The sequence below is a fragment of the Apteryx rowi genome, unplaced genomic scaffold, assembly GCF_003343035.1.
Source record: "Apteryx rowi isolate R43461 unplaced genomic scaffold, aptRow1 scaffold_188, whole genome shotgun sequence".
Lineage (NCBI taxonomy): Eukaryota > Metazoa > Chordata > Aves > Apterygiformes > Apterygidae > Apteryx > Apteryx rowi.
Genome location: NW_020448174.1, coordinates 93561 through 107250, shown reverse-complemented (window position 1 = coordinate 107250; position 13690 = coordinate 93561). Strand labels below are relative to the sequence as shown.

General features: G+C 36.9%; 1 protein-coding gene across 7 annotated transcripts in view; it reads right to left on the bottom strand.

Annotated features, from left to right (window-relative positions):
* CPEB3 (cytoplasmic polyadenylation element binding protein 3) overlaps positions 1 to 13690 on the bottom strand; it is a 100462-nt gene that overhangs the window by 85641 nt on the left and 1131 nt on the right. For 4 of the 7 annotated variants that reach the window (XM_026061905.1, XM_026061908.1, XM_026061909.1 and 1 more), the window contains exons 1-2: positions 6676 to 6808; positions 5542 to 6449 (exon numbers count right to left, since the gene is read on the bottom strand). In XM_026061905.1, the coding sequence (XP_025917690.1) occupies positions 5542 to 6438 (897 nt within the window). In that variant the 5' untranslated portion in view covers positions 6439 to 6449; positions 6676 to 6808. Of the gene's footprint in view, positions 1 to 5541; positions 6450 to 6675; positions 6809 to 13690 lie in introns of those variants that run through there. The other 3 variants (XM_026061906.1, XM_026061907.1, XM_026061911.1) reach the window with 1 other exon arrangement.

Below are 13690 nucleotides of genomic sequence, written 5' to 3'. Positions count from 1 at the left end.
ACAAAATTATTTATTCATTGTATTATATTACAACCTTTAACATTTTAAAGGAAGTTGTGTCAATTTAGTTTGTTCATAATATCAACTGTATACTGAGCTCTCACCTTTGCTTCACCTTCACTAACTTTGGTCAAGAGCTTGTTCTATGATTCAATTGGTTACTTAAAATCAGGACAGTAATAACTAGTATTCAAATCATCACACTTTAAACGTGAAACAGTAATGTGCTTATCCTTCCATACTATGCTAATGTGTTTTAATTAAATTGAAAATGCACACATTTAGAACTCAGTCAAATTAAATACCTCAAACAAAAACTGTAAAATCATTCACAATTACTAAAGCTAGTAGATAGTATATTGGTTGTACCTGATAAACTAAAGACTACTAGGATACCATGACACACATTCTCACATTTTAAAACTCATAAGCGGACTACTTATCACATTAATAGTAAATGACATCAGAACTATATAAGAAAAGAGGAGGAAAAAAAGAAAAGCAGACTAAGTTATTTCTGCAACACCTAGATATATTTGTTTCAGAAAGTCACAGGCTCTCTGCACTTATGTATCATCATATAAGAAAAATTAGTGTTAATCTACACTTTAAGAAATAATTTTCAAAATACCAGTAATGCTATTGATACTATGTATAGTTATCTACTAAACTGTCAAGAAGCTGCAGCCCAGAATGCCAAATTTAGAATAAAGAAATATATTTTTAAATTAATTTCAAAATAGTTTTATTGCATCCAACTATGTTTGGATGCAACAAAATCTAGATTTAAACAAATTGTTTAAAAGAACAGTCACCAAAGTCTATTAGCCAGTAAAACTCCTTTACTCATATGTGAATATGAAACGTTTTTATTTGTTACTCATGAATGTTTCAATATTTGAACTCATTTTGATTCAGTCAACACTTTATAAATACAATATCCTGTTATGCAGTTGAAGTTACTGTAGTGTTAAGTAAGAAATAGAAGTATGACAAGTAAACTACAGCCAGGTCATAGTTCTGTAAAGAAGTCAACGCAAATGTTTCAGAATTAAGACAAAAATTATTCTCTGCATTAGTTTAGTACGTGTGTGTGTGTGTGTGTGTGTGTGTATATGCATAATTTGTTTTGAATATCAGTTGTACTGGAATGGAGAAAGCTAAGTATGGGCTAATATCACAGGACTTCAAACATTTAAAGAAAATAGTTTCTTCAGGAACTTTCTATTAATCAACTGAAAATTACAGTGGAATTATAAACATCATACAGTGGTCATTTCCTTGCCCTCCATTTCACTTAGTAAACAGCTACAGTATGTTTAGTATAACATATGACAAAGTACTTGTGCCTGCTAATACATCACTAATGAATATCTACCTATCTATCTATATACAAGCACATATTTATGCATATATACATATATTTATGCACAAATTGGCCATGTTTTTGGATTTGTATTTTCTATCAGTATAAAATATCAAAAATAAATATCACTTCTAAATTTAGTTTATAATTCTATCTGGACTCAGACTAATTCCCAATGCAAAAGCTTTCTCAACCAGTTATCACCGATTCCTGGGTAATTAACAGCCTCCCCTCAAAAGACAGCATGTTAAAACTATCTTTATTCAGAATACATACCCTACTGCTCTTATTTATTTCTGCTATATTTATCAGTAAAGCTGATAAGAATGACTTGATATATACCAGAAACTTCAGAGTACCAAATTGCTATGCGTTTTTTTTAATTTACAACTTGCAATTGTGTATTTTGGATTGTTTCTAAAGAACATGAGGAAAGCAGCATACCTAACAAAACCTGAACAATTTCTGGGAAATCTTTCATRTTATTTATTATAGTGATATTATTAAATACTTACATTGTAGACCTCCTTAATTAAGATTCTGGTCTCCAAACATTTAATTGCTTCTCCATCTTCTCCACAGTAAAGAGAATTTCTTATCCATGTTTGCAAAGATCTATTTCAGGCACAATCAACCCTCCTAACTCTACAAGATGCATCCCAATATGATCATATGGCCAAGAGCCAAAAGAAATATATTCTTTACCTGAGAGAACTGAAGGAAAAGAAAATTCTGGGAGCAGCTCAGAAGCAGATGACAGTCGCTCTCCTCGAGTCCCACTGTTCTGCTGTACAAGAGGGCTGAACTGTGGCCCTGGTCCCAGGGACAATCGGTAATGACAGCCTCAAATGCACTTGGTGGCTGCTTCATTTTACAGCCAGAAGTGAGGACAACCTGGCCTAATGGCACAGTACTACTGCTTGTCACATGATAATCACAACAGAGGAACTTTGCCTGAACCACTTACAAGCTGAACAATATTGAGCAGAACAAATTGGTCACCTTCCTGTGTTTCACATCTGGCCTTGTTCCACATCTATTTCTGTGATCTTATCTCCAAATCTTATTTAATACATTGTATTTTGTTCCATATCAATTGCTCTTTTTGTTTTCCTTTCCAACTATCGGCTTTATATCTTTAGATTTTTTTTTTAAAAGTGCAATCAATTTTTCTCAGTGACTACATGAAAATCTTCTGCTTCAAAGCATTTTTAGTTACCTTTCAACACCATTCAAAATTCAGATACCAACAATATTCCTACTAAATGATATTTTAAACAATTCAACATGTTTTCTCAGGACAGATGCCTTAGTGGTTTTGAAGAACAAGGTGCACTGACATATTACTCAAATTACTTACGGGAAGAGGACATTTAGCCTATTATTTTATATGTATCTCTTTCAGAGCAATATTTTCAAATTCTATCAGCTTTTTCTAGAATAGCTATATCAGAAACTGATACCAGCTATCTACAAATATTATAGATTTAGAATACAATCCTTAATTATAGACATTTCTGTTTAAAATTTTTGATTACCACAAAAACCTGAATTAAAAAATATCACTGACATTAATTCAAACAATTAATCCATTGATATTTTCTTCTTACTCCGAACATCTTTATCTTCATAACTCAATATTTAAGTAATTAAATGCTATTCATAAATTTAAAAAGTCTTATAATTTCAACAAAAGAGAAAAGAACTGGTTAGTACAAAAAACTTGCTAATGTGCATTAACATGTTGATAACAAGTTTACTGGAAGGCACTTCTGAAACAAAATCAGAAAACCTGCAGTTATGAAAGGTAGCAGATGCACATGGATAAACCTGCCAAAATTACTTGATAGTGCTGACAAGCAGAACTTACTGTGTCAACATATTGCCCAACTTTTAGAAGAGGGAAAAAAAAAAAAAGAAGCCAGGCAACAAATATTAAGCTCTTATATGAATTTGTTTTTATCAAAGTAAATGTGAACTAAACAGTTGTCTGCAATCAATATCATGGTTTCAAGACTCCTTTGATAATTTTTGAGGAAGAAGAGCAACCAGCATTAACCCAGAYGACAATCTCTCAAGCAAAATTGGGTATTTTGTAATAATAAGAGCCTACTAGGAAAAAGACTGTACAAGTTTCACGAGTGTCTGAAATCAGACTCTTATTCCAGCTGGCAATGAGAGTAGTCTAAGTATTTGTTTTCAGTTTAACAGGAAAATACCAGGTTAAATTCACAGAGAAGAAAACAAGTTTCCAAATTTACATATTAACGCACACCTTAGATTTTCAGAATCTTAAATTCAAAATCAAATGAATTTTTATTTAAAAACATTATCTTTTTTTTTATGATGATGACTAAATACCTGCCAGTTTAATTTGTGACAATTTCCAGTCACTTTCACTGCTAGATAATTCTAGCATAATAATGCTCTGATCTGTGAAAATTAAATATATAAAGTTGCATATTCATTAAAGCTATACCTCATTGACCAAACCACAAAAATAAGACCATTTACTGTTATATTTCCTATAAATACAAATTCTTTACCAGAATTCATGAAGCCTCACATTTAGAGAACTTCAACAAAGGAATAATCATGAACTGAAATGCGTTTTCTACTCTTAAAAATGACCGGGAGCTATATGCAATATTTTTTGTGCTACTATGTTCTGTGCAACGTAATAGTTTCACCAGGCACATCATGTCTGAAGACCAGTCTTTCTCCAGCCTTGAGTGCTACAGAGAGGCTGAGCAGGGGTTTAGCAGGAGCCGCTCCGCCTTCACCTAGGGCAGCCAATACAAAATTAGCAGCTCTCCCTTTAAACAGAATGAAGCAGCAAAATGAAATTTCAGGGCTGAGTATGAGATACCCTCTCTGAATGGGACTGGAAAGTGCATAGGAATGCATATATCTTACTCCAACAATCTCTTAAAGTGATTGGTTTTTTAACTTTGTTTCTAATACTAAGTGTCAATCTAGATGCCTTTCTTACAGTACTACAGGTTAAAAATGTTTGACAGTTCATACTTTGTTGAAAAAGCTATTACTGAAAGAGAATGCATATATATGATTTCACTGTATTCCAAAACAGAAAATTTCAATCCGTCTGAGACTACAAAAGCTAACCTAGAAAACATTTGAGATTCACTTCACCTTGCATAGACCTAACTGCAAGTGCATGCTCTCCTTTTTTCAATCTAAAAATGGAATTAACACCATGACAGGTTTCATTCTGCATTAAAATTGCAAATCTTCTATGTGGCCTAGTTTCAGCTGCAATTGATCTGCTTTGTCGTCATAGATTAAAAAAAAACAGTGAAGGGCACTGCAGCTTTAAATATTTCAGAGCTATGTAGCTAGTAAATAGACTCCATTGCAATATGGCTCTGAAGGTCGTGTCCTATTGTCTCTTTTCTCTGCAAATATTTTGAACAGCACAAAATGCTTTATTTTATACAATACCTCCCTGTCATTTCTAAATCACGTCAGTTGTATTAGGCATTTCCTTACTGGAAAGGACAGATACGCCACTCTTTCCATACACACCCACGCTGCTTCTAGATGTATTCAAAACGTACACCGTCAATATAACACCACGGCTATACAGATCAGACAAATACAGTGTTTCATATGTATACCTTATGCGAACAAGCCCCCCTTAAACCCAACACAACATAAGGACAGTTAGTTATTTCAACAGCGATAAAATAATTTACTAGATTTCTGGTCAAGAAGCATCTTTGATTAAAATTAACATGCTCTTAGAAAACTGAAACCAGCGATTTTAATGTCTCCTCCTGTTTCTCACATACGAGAGAACACGAAAAAAAATAATTATACAAACAGAGCACCGATAGAACAAAGTCTGCCAAACCTGTTTTCCATGAAGGTTACTACCTTTTTAATGCTAAAAATAATAATAATAATAAATCCTGGTGATATTTAAGAATAAATTACAAGAAAAATAAGACTCTAAACCTTAAGCCAGAATTTGGGATCTTTGAGTATGCACTCCCTAGGATCAGCCCCAGTGATTTCATATGAGGTGACTATTTAGTGCAAATATTAGTTACGGAGATGCCTCTCAGGTAGAACAGTAACATGAAATACACCCCTGCAGTAAATATAACTCTGTGACAGCTGTCACCATGTAGAAGGTGCACGTAGTCATTTACCTGAAAAGGCAACAGATTGTTGCCATTATCCGTCCTGAAAGCGTTGTCTTCCATCCAGGATTTGGGAGTTAAGGGTGCAGCCCGTGGGAACTTCGGAGGGGCAATGACATTGCTGGAGAACGGTTTTTTAAGGGGTGAAATGGGATTGAGGGGGGAGGGTACGCCGACCCCCACTCCCACGCCAACCCCCACTCCAACTGCCCTTCGAGGGTCCCTACCAGCCTGCAGCCCACCCCAAGGGTTGGAAGGTGTACTCCAAGCCGCATTTTGATGGTTATTCCAGCTGGAGGAGGAAGAAGAGGAGGCAGAGGAGGAAGACGGCTTGCTGGTCATGATGGGCTGATGGCTGTAAGCAGCATTTCTCTGGGCGAAAGGTGCCTGATTAGGGCTCACAGGTGACCTCCGCTGCTGCTGCTGCTGAGCTTGCTGCTGCTGCTGCTGATGTTGGTGGTGTTGAGTCTGAGCTAGGCCAATTTGAGGCGAGAAAGTGCCACCAAACACAGGGTTGACGTGGTGCGGAAAATTCTGGAAAAGCATTGTCCCATTGACTGGAGTAATCCCTTGGAAAAAGCTATCATCCACCGTGTTTGTGGTCCCTGTAGACCAGGTGCTGCCGAAGGAGGGAGACAAGGAGGTGCCGGCTGCAGGTTCTTGTTGAGGCTGGTGAAAGCTCAAGCCAGGCAAAATGGGGGACTCCATCTGCATCTTCTCCTTGCTATTTTGGGCAGGAGCTGATGTGCCGATACTAGTCACTGGGCTGCTGTCTTCTGGTTTGGGTGTCTCCGACGAGATGGGTGTAGAGGGGGCTTCTGCTGAGTTTGGATCTTGCTGCTGCTGCTGCCGCTGCTGCTGCTGGGGCTGGGCTTTGCTTTTGTCCATCAGTAAATCATCCTGCATGGTTTGCGCAGCTGAAACAGTAGGGGAAAAAACCACAAAGACAGATTATTAACATTGTCATTCATACTACAAACCAGGCTGTTTTAATCATTTGCCTGCCAAAAATCTCGTCCTATTGCTAGCGCTGTGCTACAGCAAGTTGCAAGGCAAACCCGTAATCTCCCCCTCCCCCATTTAGGAATATGTAACGTTTGATCGTGCCAGATTGCCTTTAAAATATTTTTTAAGATGCTTCACCCTTTTTGATGCCTTGTTTCCCTTCAGTTTAAATGAGAGATGTGCTTATAGGGCAGAGATATACAGCAATTTCGCCACGTCTCTTTTCTCTTACACCGGAACTCAGAGCTCTCACCCTGCAATGAGAAACTGATTCTGGTTCCTGTTTTTCCAAGCACCCTCCTCCTCCTCCTCCTCCACCTCCTCCTCCCCCTCCTCCTCCCCCTGGTTATTTGCATACGTCAATAAATACTGCTGCGTCCTTCAGCAAGGTTAAAAAGACACCAGTCTTCACTCTTCCCCGCCCCTTTTCTATTAGGGGACCTTTAAAGGAGCCGGATGCCTATTTTCCTTAATTAACAAACAAGCTTTCAATTATTTAAATTTCACAGAGAGAAAGCACACACAAAATCTTGCGCTGATTACGGAAGCAGTTCTTAGCTGCACAATCATTTTCTGGCCTTTTTTCGCTAGACAGCTTGCTGTTTCCTTAGGATGCATGGGAAACAACCATAACGACGAGGTGGGGGAAAAAAGATGTAGAGACACTTCACACACACCGATGTGCAGTTATATTTGTCTTTTGTGACCTTACAACCTTTCTGTTTAAAATGGTATTTTACATCAAAGTAGTCCCTTGTTTAAGTGTATTTCTACTCACTGCATTCCTATATATGAGATATCACGAGGAGAGTAATTTGTTTATAGAAAAAATTAAGGTCAAAATGAGCATATCTGGAAGGCAGTATTAGACTCTGAAGTTTCTGATGCTTTCACGATAAAAAATAAAAACAGGATAAATCAAAATATTTTAAATATAGACATGCCACATTTCAAAACCCATCTTTATATGCACAAAATGAAGATTAGCAAAGCAATTTATTTGCTAAATCAATACATAAGCATAAATTTAAACTTTAAGAATTAAATGCATGTAGTATGATTGAGTCTTATATCTGCTAGAAAAGGTACTTCATATAAAATAGGTCAGATAATACAATTTGAATATTCCTTTAAAACAGTAGCACTAATGCATGTACAGATGTYAAGGAACAGCAATTGCATGAAACTAGAACAGGCACTTCCACATTTTGCAGACTTTTAGTCAATTAAAGAGATCATTATAAATCTAAAAGTATTTTAAATGAGCCAAAATCACTTACTTTAATTAACCATGTTTAAAGATAGTCATTGCTGGATACCTAATCACATTTCCATTGAGCTAATCATATGATGTAGCTTAATGAAACAAAGTAAACTTAAACCAAATCTATAAATTGATTAAGAAGGGTGTCAAAAAGTGAAGTCAATGACCCTCTGCTTTCTGACATCAACTGTTTTCAGATGGCCCATGTCTATCTTTAAGACTTTTTTTTTTTAATCTCTTCCAAGTCATACACATTTGTTAATTAAAAATGAATATCAGGACAGGTTTCTGCTATCAGGTTACTGCTCATGCTCTCTATTATTTCTCTGTTTAATATGTAAGCCTAACAACACGGGTTTATGAACAGACTATGTAGTGAGACAGCATTACGGCAAGTTCCTAAGAAGAAGGGAGTAAACTATTGCAACTGAAAAGTGCAGCACTGCTGCTGCTGCTGGGGGTGCAGAAAGCCTTGTGAGGCAGTTTAAAGCAATACTGCAGTAAGCCGTAATATTCCAAGCTCTGTGTAGCTTTCCATTAGCTGCATTTCTATCAAAATCACCATTAGTCCTAAGGCTGCATAAAATTGCTGATGATTCCACATCAGAGAGAAAAACGCAATGTTTATCCCTTCCCAGGTTCTGAGACATCAATATAAAAATATATTTAGAGAGAAAAACATAGCAGCTGAAACATTAAAATTCTGTTGTCAATAAAGTATATTTAAATCAGTTAGTCACCAAGTTATCTATAGTTGCTACTGCAGCAGTTGTTTCAAATATGTATCTTGACTTAGCTATTTGTTTTTGAACTTTATCCTGAGGACTGCAATCCACATTTGTTTTCATATTACTTCTTAAAGGTAAAATTTCTGCATAATTCAACCCTCTCATCAAGGTCAAGACCTACCTTTAATGAATGAAGCCAGTCTGAATGGAAAAACACTGGATAATGACTTTGAAAGACAGGCCAGCCAATGTCTAATGTTAGACTAATATGTAGTACCTCTTGATTATTTGCTGGTGTAAATACTTGTGCAAATTTACAATCCAGCACAGGAATCTATATCCCCATAGCAATACCAGCTCCGTTTCATGCAGTAACCCACGCAGTCAATGCAGAAATTCTTAAGGAACAGTTACCTTTGGATTTTCTGTATTTAAAGATCAATAAAAGGACAGTGTGTTTATTTCCTTCTTTCGGCTTTGGTATATGACAACTAGGCGACCACTCGGGCAAGAGCACTTTGACAACTGCGAGGCTGGAGCGCATGCTCCCCCCCCCCCCCGCCTTGGGGGAACTCTGGGCTTTGGAGTCTCGCCTCCACACGGCTCTTCCCTCAGGGCTGCGGCGAGACCAGGCGTCCCGAAAGGAAGGGGGCTCCAAAAGGAGGAAACGCACACAAACACACCCTTTCTCTGGAGGGAAAAGTGTTGCAGTCTGAATCACACTGGGAAAATAAATATCTGTCAAACTGAGCTGGAAAACAATAATAAAATAAGAGCTTCTAAATAGTTTAATTAATTTATAAACCCAGGTCAAATAGCTACCTAGTTAGAACAGCAATCACTAGCCAAACTGTTCTGGTACAAGAAATTAATTTTAAGCTTATACCAGCTATAAAAAGATTACACTTATTACAGATGAGACTGTGTCAGGATTCTTAGCTGAAGAAAATATTAATCTGTTATAGTATCATTTTTAAAAACATATTCCAAAGCTCATACGCAAATAGGGCATGTAATTTAAAAAATAAAAATAAAAAACAGCACATAGGCATTAAGTGGTGCTATACAAATAGTTTCAGATTTCCAAATTACCATTTTTCAATACCAAATTATTGTCAATAACCTGGCAATCCTGCCGATGGAAAAAAAAAAAAAAAGAAGTAGAAATTTCTACTATTTAACTTTCCCTCTGCCCTGTACTCTGCAGTTCCTCATTTCAGCTGCCTCCCTTCCACCACCCACAACCCACATATCTCCAACCTCCACTTCAGTGCATGGCCTGAAAGGAATTCCTCTCATCATGCCTCCACATTTTGATGATTAATATAGGTCAGGTGTAGCTTTCAGAATTTAGTTTACAGACACTTGTGTTTGCTGTCTTATACATGAATAGCCAAGTTCCTGGTTATTCTGGAYGAAGCGCTAATGCTCATATGGAAGTTACATAACTGAAATCAGCAGGGTGAAAACATCAGTGTTTTATAAAATTGTTTGCTGACTGTTCAAAGGATGAAATATACTTTGCTTTATGGATGAAAGAGAGATGACTAAAGCTGAGAAAAAGAAATTAGGGGATTTGAAAATGGGCCACTGAACAACATGTCTTTGCTTTCTACAGTCTGTTTGTGTTGGACTGTATGGTCTGCCTGCCTTAAATCAATGGTGTAATTAAGAGTTTCTCAACACTTGCTCTGACTTGTTTGTGCTACTCTGAACCATTAAGAGCCAGGAAAACTGCTTTCTTACAGCAGTTGAGGATTCCTCATTTATTGAAATATCCCAGCTAATACAGGGCTGGCTCTGTTCACTGAATACCACTCCTTTATGTCCCTTTTTATTTCTGGATTATTGCTTTTCAGATGATTTGAGGATGCATGTGGAAGGGACCACAGCCTTGCTGTCAGTTCTGCGCAGGGGACAGCTTCACTCTGCAGATCAATCATTAAGATAAGCAGAGTGCTCACTATACATCCAGAAATGGAAAAGCACTTTATAACCAAGAAAGYTGGGGTATAAAGGCAGGGTTTCTTATATTAGTAGCCACTAGAAGAAAAACAATTTTTATTTCTATCAGTTAGCTCTTCAGTAAATGAAAGTTAAAAAGATAATAAGAACAGCTGTATCAGAACACAAGAGCTTCATTCAATCTGATATCTGAATTACTTGACCTGGGCAAGTTCCAAAGAAACAAATGCAAGAAAGGCTCAAATGAGCCAAGCTAACTCAATGTATTTTTACTTTCTGAAATACACTCAGTGTATTCTTATTTCCTGAAACTCATTATTTAGTAATTTAAGCCTACTATGGGTAACAACCTACGCTAGCCTTTTTACCAGAAAGTGAACATTCCAACTAGCTTGAAGGTTAAAAGGAAGCCTTATGTTATCAAAAAACTGAGTTTTATTGCATAAACATTTTTCTCAGATTTGCTTCATTTTAGTTTCATTGAGGGCTCCTTGTCTTTTCAAAATGGAATTAAGTAAATATAAAATGCCTGACTGCTTGTCATTTGTTTTATACATTGCTATCAGAGCAGTTAAAATGCAGTATTGCCTAAAGACGATTAATACTTTCATATTGCCTGGTTACTTCACTAATTGTGAATAATTCCAGCATTCTCAGTGTTGTCACATCAAAAGAACTGTATTAAGGAACTGTTACTTCATTATTCAGCCTCTTTTTCAGGCCTTGCTGAAATGACCAGGTAAACATTTAATATTATCTCCATATTTATTCTTACATTAATTGCTTACAAACTTCTTTATTAAACTTAAATCTGAATAATTTTGTTACCAAACAATTTAGTATTTCAAAAGATGACCTGTCAACTTATAAATCTGATAGCCAAATTTAGGGCTTGATTTACTAAGCGCTAAATAGCTTATATTATTTTTGGTGGTTTTCACCAAGTACTGTACTTGCTTTCTATTGGAAAGTTTTATTTAATTCAAAACAGCTGCCATCTCCTGTTAGTATCAGTGAGGCTGAGCTCAGTCTAATCTCAGCTAGTAGCAATCATTTTCCTTCACTTGCATTGGCAAAAGGGAGTCTGCTCCCAGGAGAGTTGTGTCTAACTGGGCTCAAAAGCAGCTACTACCAGGTGAAGACAAGAGAGGAGAGAGTGAGACAATGCAATGAACATCTCAAGAGACAGAAAGAAGGAAGAAAGAGGAATCTATTAGGGAGTAATATGGGAAGCAATAATTTAAAAAATGCAAAAGCAGCAAGAGGCAACCTGAGCTTTGTAGTGGAAATTGCCAATGCAAAGCAGGAAGCATAAAGAATAAAAAGTGTAAGGAAAAGGAAGAGAAAAAAGGGGGGGGAAAGTGAATTGAAGGAGAATATTGTTGGGGAGAATAAAGAAAGCATTTGAGTAGAGCAGCTGCATATCCGGTGTTGTTAGGGGGAAGAGATGAGGATGGAATGACAACTCCTGTTCTGTCAGGCAATGAGGAGGGTTCTCTCAAAGTGTAGAAACAGTTGCTTATGTATTCTTATATCACACTTCGATTCTGCGATGAGCAGACAAATTGAGAATGCATACCCCAGCTGTGCAACAAACCCTGGAACAATACGGAGGCATAAATCAGCTTTTAGATTTCAGGATTTTTAAGCTATTTATGGGATGTTTTGAGGTCTGATTTTTTTTACGCTTGATATTTGCAAAAAATATGATGTACAAGCCTGCCAAGTGTTTACCATTTGACCTGATATTCAAGTTTTGTCCAGTCTTGTCAGTCAGTGGTAGAGCAAAGGAGCCCTCTTTCTCACAGATTATTCTTCAGCCTCGTATAGTAGTCAAGTAATCCTGGGTTCTGGTTACATTTCTTCAGGTAAGTATTGTTCACCACCATTATTACTGATCATGACCTCATAGCTTTATCCTAAATGGCAGACAACTAATACATTCTCCCCACCTCCCAAACAGAAATACAGAAATTACACAAATCATATAACCCTAGGAATAAAACCAGCTTCCCTGGTTTATGTCCAGTTTGTAACGTTTGAGGATAAATATATAAAACCTAAGTATTTGGCTAATTTGTCTGATCAGTGCTCTGGGTCAACAGCCAATGCACTTATTCCAGACCAAGATTAGAAACCAGGAACTCTGATAGCTAATATCCCTCCTCTTCTACTTCACAAACATCTGTATGACTAATTGGCAAAGTGTGTATTGGGTTCTCTTCCAGGAAGTCATCCATGTATGGTGTATCCAGGCCACTGTGGGCCCAAGACTTCTCAGCAGTGCAAGCAAAATTGAATTTCACTGTCTCCAGAATAAGCACCAAATAAATTTTCTAGCATGTCAGTTTGATGTCTTCTTCCTTCCTCCTTCTATACATACTTCCAATAAAATACACTTAGATCAATGAAACTACTTCAGCATTCCCATTTATGATACTTAGTAATTAAAAAAAAAAAAACAAACAACGCCTCCCACACCCACTTCTATACATATAGCACAGCTTAAAAGTCCAAATCAGGGTGTGAAAGGATAAATAGAAAATAAGATCTGGGAAAGGTAAGGTCAGACACAAAATAATGTTAGAAGCTTAAAATAACGTACATAAACCCAGGTCTAATGCACTCTTAGTTGAGGGACTCCAACTGTGCAACCAACTTCTACATTTGTATTATTCTGGAATCTGACAACGTTGCAATACTTCACTTTTTTACACCCATTTTTATAATACCTCTCTCTTCCCACAGACTCTCAGAGTGATTTTTCCATAGTGAAGACATCAGGGTCAGAGAATTCAGGATATTCATAAAGATCACCCTCCTATTTTACCTGATCTCTACAGCCATGTATACCCACCCAGCAAATGCTACTGGTCTCAACGGAAAACAGATGCGTGTTGATGCAGTTGCCTGTTTGTGGGATGGGCCTGGTAAATTAACGCCTTGTGCACTAACTACAGTTCAACCAGGTTATAACTTACACAAGGTATCAGGGACTCGTTACATGTAACAAAACTCATTACAAGGCCTAGTTATTAAGAAAAAATACATATACAAGCCATATAACCTGAAATGGAAAGGCCACAGTCCATATTTACTAACCAAGCTTCCCAAGAATCTGGAATGTCTTAACTGTCTCTGGAAAGTATGACATCACCCTTTGCTCAGGAACAGGACATAACACAGAACCTTTACA